Source organism: Ascaphus truei, chromosome 5, assembly GCF_040206685.1.
Source record: "Ascaphus truei isolate aAscTru1 chromosome 5, aAscTru1.hap1, whole genome shotgun sequence".
Lineage (NCBI taxonomy): Eukaryota > Metazoa > Chordata > Amphibia > Anura > Ascaphidae > Ascaphus > Ascaphus truei.
Genome location: NC_134487.1, coordinates 239,981,521 through 239,998,819, shown reverse-complemented (window position 1 = coordinate 239,998,819; position 17,299 = coordinate 239,981,521). Strand labels below are relative to the sequence as shown.

Below are 17,299 nucleotides of genomic sequence, written 5' to 3'. Positions count from 1 at the left end.
GTTGATTATTGTAACGCTAAATTGTACAGGTCAATTAACAGTTGATTGCTGTAGAAGAAGTATTGTACAGGTCAATTAAATTTGATTTCTGTAACCGAAGAAGTATTGTACAGGTCAATTAAATTTGATTTCTGTAACCGAAGAAGTATTGTACAGGTCAATTAAATTTGATTTCTGTAACCGAAGAAGTATTGTACAGGTCAATTAAATTTGATTTCTGTAACAGGGGAATAATGGGAAACCAAAAATTCTCAAAGGATTGTGTGTCTGCAGATGAAAATAATAAAGAATGAATACAGAGAACGAAAAGAGACAATATAAAGATGTTTTGTTGGCCAGTGAATGGCACTGTTTGTACTATTATCAACAAATTGCGCAGATGTTTAAATGAAAGAGGGGTCTTTTTCTGTGGGATTGATAAGTCTCGTGTGTTTTTGAATCCCACAGGGAAACATACCTTACGTTAATATGGGTCAAAAGAATTATGTTGAGGGACAGAAGGGTCCCGCTGCATTCATTTGTACCATTGCCAGGACAGAAGTTAATATAATAACAAGTGAAAAAGAAAGTGAATAGGAAACAAATAGCAAGTGAATTTGCCGATAGATAATTAAGGCATATGATGGTGTTGAGGAAGTAGATATTGAGGGTTATTTTTATGAAAGGTTTATATGCAGAAATTGGGATACAATTAGAGACTGTGTATATTGTTTGGAAGGGACAGAAAGTGTTTGGAAGGGACAGAAAGTGTTTGGAAGGGACAGAAAATGTTATAAGTGTAAAAAGGTAGGACATGTTGCCAGTAATTGCAGAGCAGCCCTAAGAGAGAGAGAAGAAAAAAAACAATGGAATTTTAAAGGTTTGTTCGTACTGGCCACACGAATGGGTCTTTTAAACCAGAAAATATTCTTTTTCCTTCTGTTCTAATGGCAACTAGAAAAAGAGAATCAGAATAACAGCAGCACAAACCGCGCCAAAAAAAACCCCTTTTTTCTCCAAAGAATGTGCAAAAGATACGAAAATTTAACTCAAAACTCAAAAGCTCTGGAGCATAAAAAAAAATTAGTTTTAAAAGCAGGTTATTTATGAGAAGCTGATTCGCTGTGTAGGAGAGACGTTTGTGTCTATGTTCTTTGTGTGTCTGTATTGTGGTTTCTGTATTGTGTGTAAACCAGTAAAAACATGTCAATTGCATTTCTATAGGATTAGGATATGTTGGAGAGATTTTAAGCTCGCACGTATTGTATAAATTATATAGGGGGTGTGTTCATAAATTGATCTAATCTCAGTTTAGTTAATTGTCCCATTTTCATTTTTGAGAGGCCATATTTTTATTTTTGAAAGGTCATATTTTTTATTTTTGAGAGGTCATATTTTTATTTTTGAGAGGTCATATTTTTATTTTAGAGAGGCCATACATTTTTTCGGTTTTATTGCTGTGGAGAGAGCTCCATTTTTAACTTTGAGCTGAAGTTTCAATCCAGTAATTAATATTTAGAAGATGGAGAAACTGTTTTGTTATCTGCTCTGAACTCTCAAGGTCTTTTTTGGCGAAACGCCCGGGCTGGCAAATTGCCCAAGATAAACAAGCTCTGAAATTTTTCTCTGAGTGTCTTTAAAAAAAAAAAAAAACGCTGTCTGTGTGTTCGGCACTGTGCAAAGAGATTATATTACAAGAAATTTAGTGTGAAGTCCTATACAAAAGCATTTGACTATTATCTGAATATTTGATGTATTTTATAACTTCTAACCATTTATTTTTCCATAGGTGTTCTATTTTATAATAAGCAGTAGTTACTGTTAAAATCACTGTATAATATATAATTCTAAGTCTGCTGATTAAGCAAACAACATCCTAGTTGCTAATTTATTATTTATTTGTAGAATGTTTTGCCAGAAAATGGTGCACTGGGAGTCACCTCTCGTGTTTGGGTGTGTCCTGGGTATAGAGTTAAAGGACAGGTGATATATAGTTGCAAATACCGTTACATAAGTGAGCAGGGTATATATTATATGCAAGGCATTTCATATTTTTAGCAGAATAGTTACAATGGAGTGTTTGGGGTGGAGGCCAGACTGGAATTGGCTAGGGGCAATTGTCTTAGTATAGTAATTGTTTAATTGGGAGTGAACACATGTTTGTCCATGACTTTGGATAGTAGTGTATTGTAGTGAATGACTTTATGTATAGCGTAAAAAATGTACTCAGCACTTCACAAAGAATACAGTAGAGGGAATTATAATAGAATAGTAAGTGCAGCAAAATCAGACAATAGGAAAGGAAATCCCTGCCCTTAAGAGCTTACAATCTAAGGTTTAAGGGAAATTTACAGAGATAGCAGGTGAGGGAATAAGTGCTGTAGATGGCAGTGCTTGGCCACAATGGGTGTGGTAGGAGTGACTGTGTGTGGAATAATAGCCATGAGTGCAGGCTATTGGGATGTTTAATTTGTGGGGCAAGTTTTAAGGTTAGTTAGTATTTAATGAAAAGGTTGATACCATTTGCATCAGAGGAGATGACAGTGAGGCATGAATGAGAGCAAGTGTGTATGGGGAGAAGAGAGATTGATCTGTAGTTTGAGACAGTGGTTTTTTCCCCCCACTCTTGAAGATTGGGACAGCTCTGGTAGTTTTCCAGGTCTTAGGGATATGGCCTGTAGACAGGATAGAGTTGATTATGGAAGCAATTGGTTTGACAATGGATGAGGCCCAAAGTCTTAGGAACTTAGATTGTAGTACAGTCAAGTCCACATTAGTTGCTTAGTTTTAAATATGAGGAGCATTAATAGGAGATACCACTGTCTATATGCGGATGTTAAGACAGTAGTAAACACATTGATACAAGAATTCCTAGGTATAAATTATCTCCCTATGAGACACTTATGGGATGATTTATGACTATCAGTAGTTCAAAGGAACAAATTAAAGACCATCTATTGGTAATAAAACAATTAATAAGTATTGTATGCCACTAATACATTTTTTGAGTCTCTCTAGGCAAAATTGAAAGTGCACCTACTCGAGAAGGGGTTAATAGTTAAATATTTCCTACGCAAGCATGCTCTTCATCCCAGATGAAAAGGCCTATACTAACCACCAATACAGCAATTAAAGTGGCAGAGTTCTTTCCCTGGACCCAAAGTACAGTAAAGCTCGTTCCAGCTCCACCAAAGAAAAGCACAGCCACATCAAGTTAACGTTTTGACGAGACATAAACTTTGACCGTTAACCAATGAGGAAAAGAAGATACCAGGCAGAGGCCTGATCTTATCAGGAACATTTCATTTTTTCAAAGACTCAAAACATTCTATTTTTTCAGAGACTCAATATTTTTATTCTTTAGAGTGTGTTTAAGTTAGAAATTTAAGGTGTATGTACAATTGAGCCTTGATGGGAGGATTGGTTTCCTGGAAGCGTGGCTTGTGAAAGCTCTTGTATGTGTTTTGGCAATACCCATCACTCTGTATGTATGTGTCATATGCAGCAAAACTTTGATCCAGAAGTGTGTTGCACCTCCACCGAAAGGAGGGGGTCACCCAGGGGCGTGTCAGCCACAAGGAGAGGATCATAAGTCAGCCATTTTGACCCATCGCAGACATCGTCTGTTCTGATATTCTGAGTGGGTGATGTATATAATGCGTGCAGGGGTGAGGATCATGCATTTTGCTTCCACAGATACCAAACCCCTTCAATTCTCAGTAATAGCTGAAAATATATGATGATAGAGATAGATGCCATTTCCTTTATCTAGCAACTGCATATCCAAAGAAAGGTTGCTTGCATAAAATAAGGCTTTTAGTATTATGTGTATAATTTCTGTATTTTCCCATTTTTTAAGGGAACCTCTTTAAAGGGTGTATCACACACTAGGAACAGAATCAATTTATGGGTCAAGTATCTCCACCAACCAATGAAACCTGTGTAAAAATGTATGTTCAGTCAGATAACAAATTTACAGGAAGGATGTGGCCTTAATTTAGCAGTTTTTAATTTCAACATTAAACCAAGAACAGATTCAGATCAGGCTTATGGCCTTACAAAACAGAATGGCTTTAGATTAAATTTTAGCATCAAAAGGAGGTGTATGTGCCCTAATTAAAGAACAATGTTGTGTTTTCATCCAAGATCAGAGTGGCAAGGTACAACATGAGTTAGATAAGATAGAAGGAATTCAAGAAAGACTTAGGAAGGAAGGCGACACAGACTGGGACCATTTGGGGCTGACTGGATTGGTAGGATAACTAGGAGTGAAATTTTTGAATGCGGTAATGTGTGTGATTGTGATACTCGTTGTCATCTATGTTTGTGTTACGTTTGTCAAAGGCATGATCCACAAATGTGCCACCCCCTCTGCAGACATAATGCCATTGTTTGCAAAACCAATCTACAGCAGTCCCTTGAAGAAAGAAGATGCCAAGTACAATGTTCTAACTCTGGAAAAGAATTTGGCTGTAACGTCATACGAGACTATGACTACATTTGGCAGGCACCCTCGTGCACTGTCCTACACCCTCAAGCAGCATTATGAGATGATGGAGCATCCTTGTGCCTCCCAACGTGTTTCTGGACTAAAATCATACCAATAATTCTCAAAAAACAATGTTTTAAAGAATCAGAGGAGGGACTGACAAAGTTGAGACATTAGGGGGTCTGGCATAACAACATAACAGCATTTAGGATGAAGCCATTTTGTGTGAATATTTCAATCCGCCATCTTGTCTTGTCTCTGTGAGTCTTAATTTCTGTGTTTCATTTCTGTATAAACAAATGTGTGAAGCAGAGAATGGAATGTTTTCGCTCTTAGCTGACTTTATTGACCCTTCCTCATCCAATCAGCTTCAAATTGAAAGTGTAAACAGGCTAAAGGTTATGAGAACCCATGAGATAAGCTTAGATTCTTGCAGTGAAACTAGTTCTCACACAAATGCCAGGTGGAAGAATAGGCACATCCCATTTAACCCCATAATGGTTTCTAGCTGACAGGCAGTTATACAATATTGTTATGTATTACAAAATGACATCAGCTTTAGTATTGTTATGTATTACAAAATGAGGTAATATTTAGTAACGTGCAAGCCCCCCCATAAAGGGATGGAGCTTTAGGTTTTAGGGTATAAATATATGGCATACCGTGTTATTGTTAGAGAGCTTTTGTTTTGAAGCTGTCTCCGTTGTGCACTTGACTTGAATAAATTCACGTGTTATTCTGTTTCAAAATAACCTCAGACTGTGTATTTTATTTACGTTTTTCTCACTATCTCTACTATATTCTATACTATATGTTTATTGTAACAATTCTCAGTACTATAAACACACGACCAGTCCAGTTGTAATATATTAGTTCATTCACATAGGAGAGTGCATTGTAAGGGGTACTTTGGTGGAGAGTCACCAACGGTTCTGCGGCCAGCACTCCACCTTTTTCTCCTTCATATTGATTTAATTTACCCTAGTGCACCCCTATTAATGGTAATACGCTGAGCAGGTGTATTCTTAGTTCACGCTCATATCTCTAACAGTGGGAACTGAAAATCCGAACCGCACAATCCAAGGCATAAACAAACTTACCAAACAGTCCAAGGGGACTCAATGTACTTTATTTTGTTTATTATAATCCATTTAGAAAAAAAAACTGTGTTTTGTGTATTTGTAACCGGACTGAATTATGTACTCAGGAAGCAGTTCTATGAAACACCTCAGTGGTAAAGGGTAAAGTGATTCCTAATGCCAGCTTTGTATGAAATTAGATGCTTTTTCGCCACACGTCTCTAATCACCACTATATACAGTTGTGCTAACCCTTTCAGCACCAATGTAAAGTAAATTATTATTGTTTTAGTTTTAATTTACTAAAAATCTAAGATTTCAGGATGAGGTTTGTGCAAAGCAACATGTGTCTTTCTTTAGAACCCTATTCCTATTCCACCATTTGTGGAGTAACATACCCATAAGGTGTCATTCTGAAGCTTCACAAAATGTTGGTCCTTACCTGAAAGAGCCAGCGCAGTACAGGCTGAGGGCAAGGCGCAGAGCCATATAAAAAGCTGAGGAATCCATCCCGTATTAGGGAGACCTGCTGGGTAAAGCAGGAGCTGGAAGAAAGACAGAGAAGAGACAACACTTTCTGGTTAGGAATCACAATGGTCTTAAAGACTCTCCAGCTGGGCAGCTTATGTTGGGAAGGATAATCAATGTTCATGGTGGTCAGGATGATTACTAATACCTTCCATGACAAAACATGGTAATCAGGCCCAGAAAGAGTTACCAAGAGGCCACTCCTTTATCAGCCATTTTTGTAGACTACAGTATATTGACAGTAAGAGTCATTTATTCGTCTCCTGGCTGCCAGACGGGGTATATAACCCCCTCAGTCTTCACACTTCCTAACTCACTGACCAAAGTCATAGGGGCTGAAACTTGGTGTACGGGGGTGCTGCAGACTCCCCTGGATTTATACATTTGTACATTATGGTAATGTATGTATGTTACTAATTTTGTATGTACAGCACCCCCACCCAAAAAAGTATTCCTGCACCCCTGACCAAAGCCCTATTAAAAGACATTGGTACATTTCAGAAAAGTCTCTTAAATAAAATACTGAAGCTCATTGGAGCACATTTTCATAAAAGGGTTGAGGCCCTTTTCAATATAAAACACTTGTATACACTGGTCATCAGCTAGATCAGTGTTTTTAAACAGGGGTTCCTAGGAGCTTTTAGGTTTCCGGGCATCACCTAAAGGGTTTTGTGTAAGTTTCAGGTTATTTGAAAATTGTACCAAATAAAGAAGAATTTACAATGCATCTACTTTCAGACGCACTATTAGAGAGGGATGGGGTTCCTTACAATGCATCTGATCTCAGACGCGCTATTAGAGAGGGTTGGGGTTACTCAGCCACAACTACTTTTGGTTCGATGGAAATTTCTTCCTTCAAAGATGTGGCACCGCCATGGGAAACAACAAAAGACAGAAAAGCCCAATGCTACATCCAATTTGACAAACTATTTAGTCATTAGTATATAGTTAAATACTTTAATAATAATATTCTCATAAATAAGGGTAATTTAGTTAAACCATTTGGCCAATGCTTTATAAGCTTGCAAGCCAACATCAAGTAATCAAGGAGCCGAGAAACAACTGGCTAGCCCAGATTAAAGGCTTCTTTGGCTGCACAATTTGCAAGACATGCCATAATAGAGCACAGGATAAATTCAATGTTGTTTCTTAAGTCACGAAAGCGAGTAACAAGATCGAGAAACATATGAGTTGCCAAACAGAGTACGTTGTCTACTTGTTGGAGTGCCCATGTAGCCTCCAATATATAGGTAAAACAACTTAACCTGTAAAGGTTAGAAATTGGAGCACTTGGGTAACATTAGATGAAAAAATGTTACCCATAATGTGTCAAAACATTTCATGATGCATGTAACAGGGACTTATCACTGTTGGAAAAACTTGCCTCTAATCCAGAAGTGTGCTGGTTAATTGCACACCAGCAATCAACCAGACTCCACCTGGCTGATTAAGACCGTCAGAAAAAGCCTGTTCTGAGAAACAGATTGGAGAAAGGGTTTACACCCATAGCATTGATGCTGCAACGATGCAGATAAGTGGATATATAATAAAGCAGTAGAGTAATACACCGCAGCAACAAAATGTAAAGTCCAATAATATCAAAAAACCTTCTATAATGAACCCATAGACCTAGATGGGGGGCTTTAAAGCATGGCTGGTAGAAGTACAGCGGAGCCCTGTCAGAACAGAGCCCCAAAGTAAGTAAAATATCCAGCTACTGCTTGCCTCACCTGCATCTGGTAATCGAGGGGTTGTGTCAGCTGGCCCACATCTCCGATCAAGCTGTAGAACTGCCTGGTGCTGCCCGAGGAGAATACTGCTGTTGTTGCTGGAAGCGGTGGTGTGCTCCTGCTCGCAAAAGGTAAACCAGGTAAGGGAGGAAAAACGGCGGTCACTGCTACTCCACAAAGAACTCCAACCAGGCGCGTAAAAACGAAATAATTTTAATGATCAAAAACAAAAAAGAACATCCACATGGTAGTATACCTCTGACGCGTTTCGTTCTATAGTAGAACTTTATCAAAGAGTCTACTATAGAACGAAACGCGTCAGAGGTATACTACCATGTGGATGTTCTTTTTTGGTTTTGATCATTAAAATTATTTAGTTTTTACGCGCCTGGTTGGAGTTCTTTGTGGAGTAGCAGTGACCGCCGTTTTTCCTCCCTTACCTGTTCTGAGAAACAGGAAGAAGATTCCTTAGCTCACAAGGGAGCTGACCAAGGAAAAAAACTGCATAGATTCCTTAGCTCACAAGGGAGCTGACCAAGGAAAAAGACAGTAGAGATTCTTTAGCTTACAAGGGAGCTGAAATAAGGAAAAAGACTGCAGAGATTTTCATTAGCCCAAAACTAGAGCTGACAAGAGGGACAGATGTCTTGAGCTGCAGAAGGATTGTATGCTGATAGCAAGACAAGGGGACCCACCTCTATACCTGGACACAAACCTTGCCAAAGCACACAAGGGTGCTGACACAGGAGAGCAGAGGCCTTCCCCTACAGCTACAATAAAAAGATAAAAGACTTTCTTCTTGGACTGTTGTATATCTATATGTATATACAGTGGTGTGAAAAAGAAAGTACACCCTTTCTGAATTATATGGTTTTACATATCAGGACATAATAACAATCATCTGTTCCTTAGCAGGTCTTAAAATTAGGTAAATACAACCTCAGATGAACAACAACACATTACATATTACACCGTGTCATGATTTATTTAACAAAAATAAAGCCAAAATGGTGAAGCCATGTGTGAAAAACTAAGTATACCTTATGATTCAATTTATTTATAAAATATTTTACCAGGAAGTAATACATTGAGAGTTACCTCTCGTTTTCAAGTATGTCCTGGGCACAGAGTTAAGACAAATAATACATGGTTACAAATAGTTACATACTCTCGCAGACTTCCTTCACTACAAATTTATGCTATCCTGTTTCAACTCTGCCCTCTCGCAAGCTAAACAAGCCTACTTTTCTTCACTAATCAACATGCACAAGTCTAACCCACGCCGACTGTTCTCTGTCTTTGATACTCTACTCAAACCACCCTCCGCTGCCTCTCCTTCCTCCATCTCCGCTCAGGACTTTGCTGACTATTTTAAGGAAAAGGTGGAATCTATACGTCAGAACATCCCCTCTGTTTCTTCCTCCCATCCTACACCTCTTCCTAACTCTCCTCCTGCCTTCCTTGACTCTTTTTCCACTGTCTCAGAGGAGGATGTGTCGCTGTTGATCGCCTCTTCTCCCTCTACCACTTGCCCTCTTGACCCCATTCCCTCCCATCTCCTAAAACCTCTTGCTCCTACTATAATCCCTACGCTCACGCACATTTTTAACTCCTCCCTCTGCTCTGGAACCTTTCCATCCTCCTTCAAACATGCAACAGTCATACCATTACTCAAAAACAGCAAGCTTGACCCTACCTGTCTTTCTAACTATCGGCCTGTCTCCCTCCTGCCTTTTGCCTCTAAACTCCTTGAACGTCTTGTATTCGCTCGCTTGCTCCATTTTCTCAACACCTATTCTCTCCTAGACCCTCTACAATCTGGCTTCCGTACTGCTCACTCCACGGAAACAGCCCTCACTAAAATAACTGACGACCTCCATGCTGCCAAAGACAGAGGTCATTACACTCTGCTCATATTACTCGACCTCTCTGCAGCATTTGACACCGTGGACCACCCTCTTCTCCTTCACATTCTCCATACTCTTGGCATTCGGAACAAAGCTCTATCCTGGATCTCATCCTACCTCTCCCATCGTACTTTCAGTGTCTCTTCTGCTAACACCTCCTCCTCCTCTATTGATCTCTCTGTGGGGGTACCCCAGGGCTCTGTCCTGGGACCTCTTCTCTTTTCTCTGTATACACTCTCTCTAGGTGACCTAATAACATCTTTTGGGTTTAATTATCACCTCTATGCTGACGACACACAAATATATTTCTCAACACCCGACCTTACACCTACTGTACAAACCAAAGTTTCTGAATGTCTCTCTGCTATATCATCCTGGATGGCCCTCCGCCGCCTTAAACTCAACATGGCTAAAACAGAGCTCCTCATACTTCCTCCCAAACCTGGCCCTACTACCTCCTTCCACATTACTGTTGGAACTACGATCATTCACCCAGTAGCCCAAGCACGCTGCCTTGGGGTCACACTCGACTCCTCTCTCACATTTGCCCCTCACATTCAAAACATTTCTAAAACCTGTCGCTTTTTCCTCCGCAATATAACAAAGATACGCCCTTTCCTCTGTTGCTCGACTGCTAAAACTCTGACTCAGGCCCTCATTCTCTCCCGTCTTGATTACTGTAACCTCCTGCTGTCCGGCCTTCCTGCCTCTCACCTGTCTCCCCTACAATCTATCCTTAACGCTGCTGCCAGAATCACTCTACTCTTTCCTAGATCTGTCTCAGCATCTCCCCTCATGAAATCCCTCTCCTGGCTTCCGATCAAATCCCGCATCTCACACTCCATTCTTCTCCTCACTTTTAAAGCTTTACACTCTTCTGCCCCTCCTTACATCTCAGCCCTAATTTCTCGTTATGCACCATCCAGACTCTTGCGTTCTTCTCAAGGATGTCTTCTTTCTACCCCCTTTGTATCTAAAGCCCTCTCCCGCCTTAAACCTTTTTCATTGACTGCCCCTCACCTCTGGAATGCCCTTCCCCTCAGTACCCGACTAGCACCCTCTCTATCCACCTTTAAGACCCACCTTTAGACACACTTGCTTAAAGAAGCATATGAATAGGACTGTGGCTATTCTGAACACATGGCACATAAAGCTTGGCCCCCTGCAGATGCACTTACCAGAACTCCCTCCTACTGTCTCTGTACGTTCTCCCTACCTACCAATTAGACTGTAAGCTCCTCGGAGCAGGGACTCCTCTTCCTTAATGTCTAAAGCACTTATTCCCATGATCTGTTATTTATATTATCTGTTATTTATTGGATTACCACATGTATTACTGCTGTGAAGCGCTATGTACATTAATGGCGCTATATAAATAAAGACATACAATACAATACAATACAAATGAACAGGGTATACATTATATACAAGACATTGCATGCACAGTTAAAGATAATAAATATTATGGGCGTATGAAACAGTTACAGACCAGATTAAAATGTGTGACAGCCTTAGATTTGAGAGAACTTAAACTGGTGGTGGATGTGAGAGTCTCTGGTAGGTTGTTCCAGTTTTGGGGTGCACGGTAAGAGAAGGAGGAACGTCCAGATACTTTGTTGAGCCTTGGGACCATGAACAGTCTTTTGGAGTCTGATCTCAGATGATAGGTGCTGCATGTGGTAGGGGTAAGGAGCTTGTTCAGGTAGCTGGGTAGCTTGCCCATAGAGAATTTTAAGGCAAGACAGGAAGGGTGAACTTTGCGCCTAGACTCGAGTGATGACCAATCTAGTTCTTTGAGCATTTCGCAGTGATGTGTGTTATAGTTGCATTGGAGAACAAAACGACAAATTGAATTGTAGAGGGTGTCAAGTTTGCTAAGGTGGGTTTGAGGTGCCTAGCCATATACTATGTCTCCATAGTCAATAATTGGCATTAACATCTGCTGTGCGATACGCTTTCTGACCAGGAGACTTAGGGAGGATTTGTTCCTGTAAAGTACCCCTAGTTTGGCATAGGTCTTGGTTGTCAGGGTATCAATGTGCATTCCGAATGTTAAGTGGGAGTCCAACCACATGCCCAGGTATTTAAAACTAGTAACAGGAGTTAGGGAAGATCATTGATGAACACTGAGAAGAGTAGGGACCCCAGAACAGAGCCTTGCGGGACGCCACAGGTGATATCCAGGGGGTTGGAGTTAGAGCCTGAGATGGATACATGTTGGGATCTACCTGATAGGTAGGACTGAAACCAGTTTAAAGCATGCTTCCCTATTCCAGAGCTCTGGAGTTTGTTAAGCAGGATAGCATGATCAACAGTATCAAAAGCCTTTGCAAAATCTAGGAATATTGCACCAGTGAGTTGACCACGTTCCATTCCACACTGGATTTCATTGCAAACATTTTTAAGGGTAGTTACGGTAGAGTGTTTGGGGCGAAAGCCAGATTGGATTTGGCTAGGGAAATTTGTCTTGGTATAGTAATCGCTTAGTTGGGAGTGGACACATTTTTCCATGACTTTGGATAGGATTGGGAGAAGGGAGATTGGCCTGTAGTTTGAGACATTGTTTTTGTCCCCACTTTTGAAGATTGGGACAACTCTAGCAGTTTTCCAGGTCTTAGGGATATGGCCTGCAGACAAGATAGAGTTGACTATGGAAGCAATTGGTTGTGGCACCAAGTCTTAGGAATTTAGATTGTAGTAAGTCAGGTCCACATTGGCTGCTTAGTTGTAATTTGAGGAGCGCATGTGTAATCTCCTCTTCAGATACTGGGCAAATTGAAAATTGTAGTCAATAGCTTGTAGAACCACCTTTAGCAGCAATAACTTGAAGTCATTGTTTTCTGGATTACTTTATCAGTCTCTCACATCGTTGCTGAGAAATTTTGGCCCACTCTTCTTTACAGCATTGCTTCAGTTCATTGAGGTTTGTGGGCATTTGTTTATGCACAGCTCTCTTAAGGTCCTGCCACAGCATTTCATCGGGTTGAGGTCTGGAATACGACTTAGCCATTGCAACACCTTAATTCTTTTCTTTTTTCAGCCATTCCGTTGTAGATTTGCTGGTTTGCTTGGGATCATTGTCCTGTTGCATGAACCAATTTCGGCCAAGCTTTAGCTGTCGGACAGATGGCCTCACAGTTGACTCTAGAATACTTTGGTATACAGAGGAGTTCATGGTCGACTCAATGACTGCAAGGTTCCCAGGTCCTGTGGCAAAACAAGCCCAAATCATCACCCCTCCACCACCATGCTTGACAGTTGGTATGAAGTGTTTGTGCTGATATGCTGTGTTTGGTTTTCGCCAAACGTGGCGCTGTGCATTATGGCCAAACATCTCCACTTTGGTCTTGTCTGTCCAAAGGACATTGTTCCAGAAGTGTTGTGGTGTGTTCAGATGCAATTTTGCAAGCCTAAGCCATGCTGCCATGTTCTTTTTAGAGAGAAGAGGCTTTCTCCTGGCAACCCTTCCAAACAAACCATACTTGTTCTGTCTTTTTCTAATTGTACGGTCATTAACTTTAACATTTAACATGCTAACTGAGGCCTGTAGAGTCTGAGATGTAACTCTTGTTTTTTTTGCAATTTCTCTAAGCATTGCCCGGTCTGACCTTGGGGTTAATTTGCTGGGATGTCCACTCCTGGGAAGATTGGCAACTGTCTTGAATGTTTTCCACTTTTGAATAATCTTTCTCACTGTAGAATGATGGACTTTAAATTGTTTGGAAATGGCCTTATAACCCTTCCCAGATTGATGGTCAGCAACAATTGCTTCTCTAAGATCGTTGCTGATGTCTTTCCCCCTTGGTATTGTGTTAACACACACCTGAATGCTCTAGATCAGCAAACTGCTAAAACTTCGGCTTTTAAAGAGGTGGTCACACTTGCTGATGATCAATTAATCAAGGGCATTTGATTAGCAGCACCTGTCTGCTACTTAGCATCTTAATTCCTATGGAAGCAGTAAGGGTATACTTAGTTTATCACACATAGCTTCTCCATTTTGGCTTGATTTTTGTTAAATAAATCATGACACGGTGTAATATGTCATGTGTTGTTGTTCATCTGAGGTTGTATTTACCTAATTTTAAGACCTGCTAAGGAACAGATGATTGCTATTATGTCCTGATATGAAAAACCATAGAATTCAAAGAGGGTGTACTTTCCTTTTCACACCACTGTATGTTTGGGGGTGGTAACTCGCTTAGCTACCCACCCAGTTAGAAAGGGACGGAGTAAAGGTGTAGATATTCTCCAAAGCGGAGGTGGCCTTTGTTTTATTTATTTTGCGTGTTTTTGCCGTGTTAAAGGAACAGGCGCAATAAAGCCTCATTTTAGTTTCACCTTAAAACGGTCTCCATTGCGTACCTCTGCACACATCTCTTACAATGCATCACCAGGTTGACCAGATAGGGCTGAAATTTTCTGCTATTGAGCATGTGGTACCCCATTGGAGAGGAGGTGACAGGGATAAAGATCTAACCAGAAAGGAAACCTTCTTTATTCACAAATAAAAAACCATGGTCCCCAATGGGTTGAATGTTGACAGAGCTAGGAGTTTTCTTATCCTAGCTCTATGACCAATTCCTGCAATGATGCTCTGATCTGTCTCTCAGACACGATGCTTGATATGAAAATAGTACTGCAATATACAGTATATGGCCATTAAGGTGCAAGCTCCACACCCCACACGGCACACGGCACAAATGCTTGTTTAAAAAGGTACGGAAGCATACAGTATGACCATATATGTGGCTTAGTACCCCAAATATTTAATAAAAGTCTGAGACATAAGATATCTCTAATTCCCAGGTTTTGTACTCTTTAAGAAGTGATATAATGCACTCACTGGTGATGTTTCCCAATTTTTTATTTTCCATTCTCCATGACTTTTGAGTCATGGGTGTTATATTTGTGTGGTTGGGTCAGATTGAGCCATATGAATATTAGTTATACTGTGGGGCTGAACACATTTTATGTATGTATTTCAAAATGTATCTTTTGTATTTTATTTTTTAGCTTTATTTTTAATTAAGACGTGTATTTTACTTATACTGTATGTATAAAAGTCTGTGTAGTAATATTGTTATGTATATCAGATTGTTTTATCAGAATGTCCTCCTTATTGTTATTAGGTGTTACACATTGATAGCTAGTGCACTGATTCCTCTTCCAATTGATTAGAAACAATTGCAACGTATTTACAATTAGGAATGATATGGGGTACATAGCAGAGTAGGTGTAGGTAGGGGCCAGAAACTCTTGACGATGCTGCTTGAAAGTGAAACACGTGGAGTGTTTTGCTAGCCCCATAAGACACTCAGGAGAGAGGATCAGTGCAGGAGAGAGCACTATTCCGGTTGCCAAGCAGCAGATACCGGATCCGGAAGTGACGTCATCGACAGACACAGCCCTGTGAAGTGTGGTGAGAACGCGACTCGCCTAGGGGAGTCGCCTATTGAGCTATTTTATTGAGAAGGCATCAAAACTAGGTCATCTTTGCATAATGGGTCGTTTTAATTATCCAGACATAGACTGGGGCAATGTAAGGAATCCACTCCTCGGTTTAATGTTTGCCTTAACTTGCAGACCTGTGCAGTCCTGGAACACTTTCCCGGATATTTACTGCAGCCTGGATTCACTCACCAAAGCAATACTGCCACACGCCCCTTCTGCCATTGGTTCTCTGACCTTTAAGTGTTGCCTTCCCACAATGCCCCCTGCCGAGCATAGTCCTTCCTGGATGTCTCTGTGTTCTGCCATAAGCCTTGTCTTGTCTGTCTCCTTGGTTCCTGAGACCGGCTGCTAGTGTCACGCAGCGGTCTGTTCCTGTGCTGAAGCGGAGTACTCTCCTTGTTGTCTACAGCTCCCTGGTTCCTGTGACCGGCTGCTAGTCTCATGCAGCGGTCAGTTCCTGTTTCCTGTGCTGAAGCTGAGTACTCTCCTTGTTACTTCAGCTCCTTGTTTCCTGTGACCGGCTGCTATATTCATGCAGTGGTCTGTTCCTGGTTTCCTGCACTGAAGCGGAGGTTTCCCTGAGTATCTTCAGCTTCCTGGTTCCTGGGGCCTACTCTTTCCCTAATCTAGAGAGGTCGTGTCCTGGTTCCTGCGCTGAATCGGAGGATTCCCCAGCCGCTCAGGACACTTGCGCTGAAGCACTGGTTTACCAGTGCAGCTAGGCGGTGTGCTACTCTGGTCTGTCTACCACCTCCTGAGACCAGTACCATGGGCCATGGTCGCCGCACGCGCAGAGGCCACTCCCGCACTCCTAAGCTGAAGCGGGGCTCTCCTGACTACCTGTTGCTGAACTCCTGCTTGAACAACGTTTACCCTGATGTCTCCAGTCCTGACCCTGGCGTGTCCACCGACGATGCTGTCTTCTCATATCCTGATCCTGCGACGTACGACTACGAACTGCGCAATCCGGATCAGCCTGCGCGGTCTCAGGTCGGTGCTTTTACAACCCCACCTCAGCCACGCGGTCCGACCCAGGTTTGTGGCGAGCACAGTCGTGACAGTATGCTCGGCCCCACAAACTCGGACCGCCCTGTGGTGAGGGTTGGTATGTTTCTGTCTGAAATCCTGTCCCGGCCTGTAGACCAGTCCCAGTTTGAAAACCAGTATCTGTGCGAAATACTACCCCTGATTGAAGATCAGATTATGTATGAAGGTTTAACCCCGTTGCAAAGACAATGCCGTAACGATCTCATTAGTAAGGCTTATTGCCTCAAGGACTTAAAACAGTCTCTGGCCGATTGTGTTTGCTCCTCTGGTTCCCCTTTAACCTGGGATAATGTGCACCCTATCAAACTTGCCATCGCCCGAAATGCACTCCTTGCCTTGGCCTTATCATTGGACATTCACCTAGTACAACAGGACCCTCTCTTTATGGTGGTTCATGCTCAAGACACACTCCGTGTACTTTCCCTGACTTTGGACATTTGCATAAAGGAACAGGACCCTCTCCTCGCCAGCTACGCTGCCGCTTGGCAGTCCACCTGTGCTGCCAGCCCTGTCGCTAAACCTGGGGACGTATCTCCCTCTCCAGGAAATGACCAAACTGACCCACTATCACTGCCCCCTAACATAGATGCTGCCACGGTCCCTAGCCCTGATGGTACACCCGGGTACTCTGACACCAATGATACGTCTACGTTAACCCCTGCTGATCAGTCCTGTGAGGTTCCCCTGGAGTATACGTATATTTCTCTAGCCAACACTAAGGCTCTAGTATCCGAGAACAAGTCCCTTTTTCCCTCTATTCCTAACTCTGAATCTCCCTTTTCAGTCCTCGAAGTTTTTCCTGCTTTAACCCCTGCTAGGCAGTTCTGCATGCCTTCCCTGTCAGGGAACAAATCCCTCCTACCTCCACGTACTCAGCTTCAATTTCTAAGTTCTGTTCCCAGGGTCATTCCTGTATTAAACCCTGTGGGGCAGCTCTCTGAATCCCCTTTGGTAAGCCCCTGTTCTCCGCCAGCCATGGTCACGTCCCTTGCTCCAGAGGAAGAATCCTTTGGCTCACCTATTACAGAGGAAAAACTCTCTATGTTCTACTCTCAGGTATTATCTGCTTTAACTCCTGTAAATTCTT

The 17,299-nt window shown here is 41.7% G+C and overlaps 1 protein-coding gene across 3 annotated transcripts in view; it reads right to left on the bottom strand.

Annotated features, from left to right (window-relative positions):
- LOC142495828 (uncharacterized) overlaps positions 1 to 17,299 on the bottom strand; it is a 439,489-nt gene that overhangs the window by 221,510 nt on the left and 200,680 nt on the right. For all 3 annotated transcript variants that reach the window (XM_075601852.1, XM_075601853.1, XM_075601851.1), the window contains one exon: positions 5,989 to 6,091. In XM_075601852.1, coding sequence (XP_075457967.1) covers positions 5,989 to 6,091 — 103 coding nt within the window. The remainder of the gene's footprint in view (positions 1 to 5,988; positions 6,092 to 17,299) is intronic.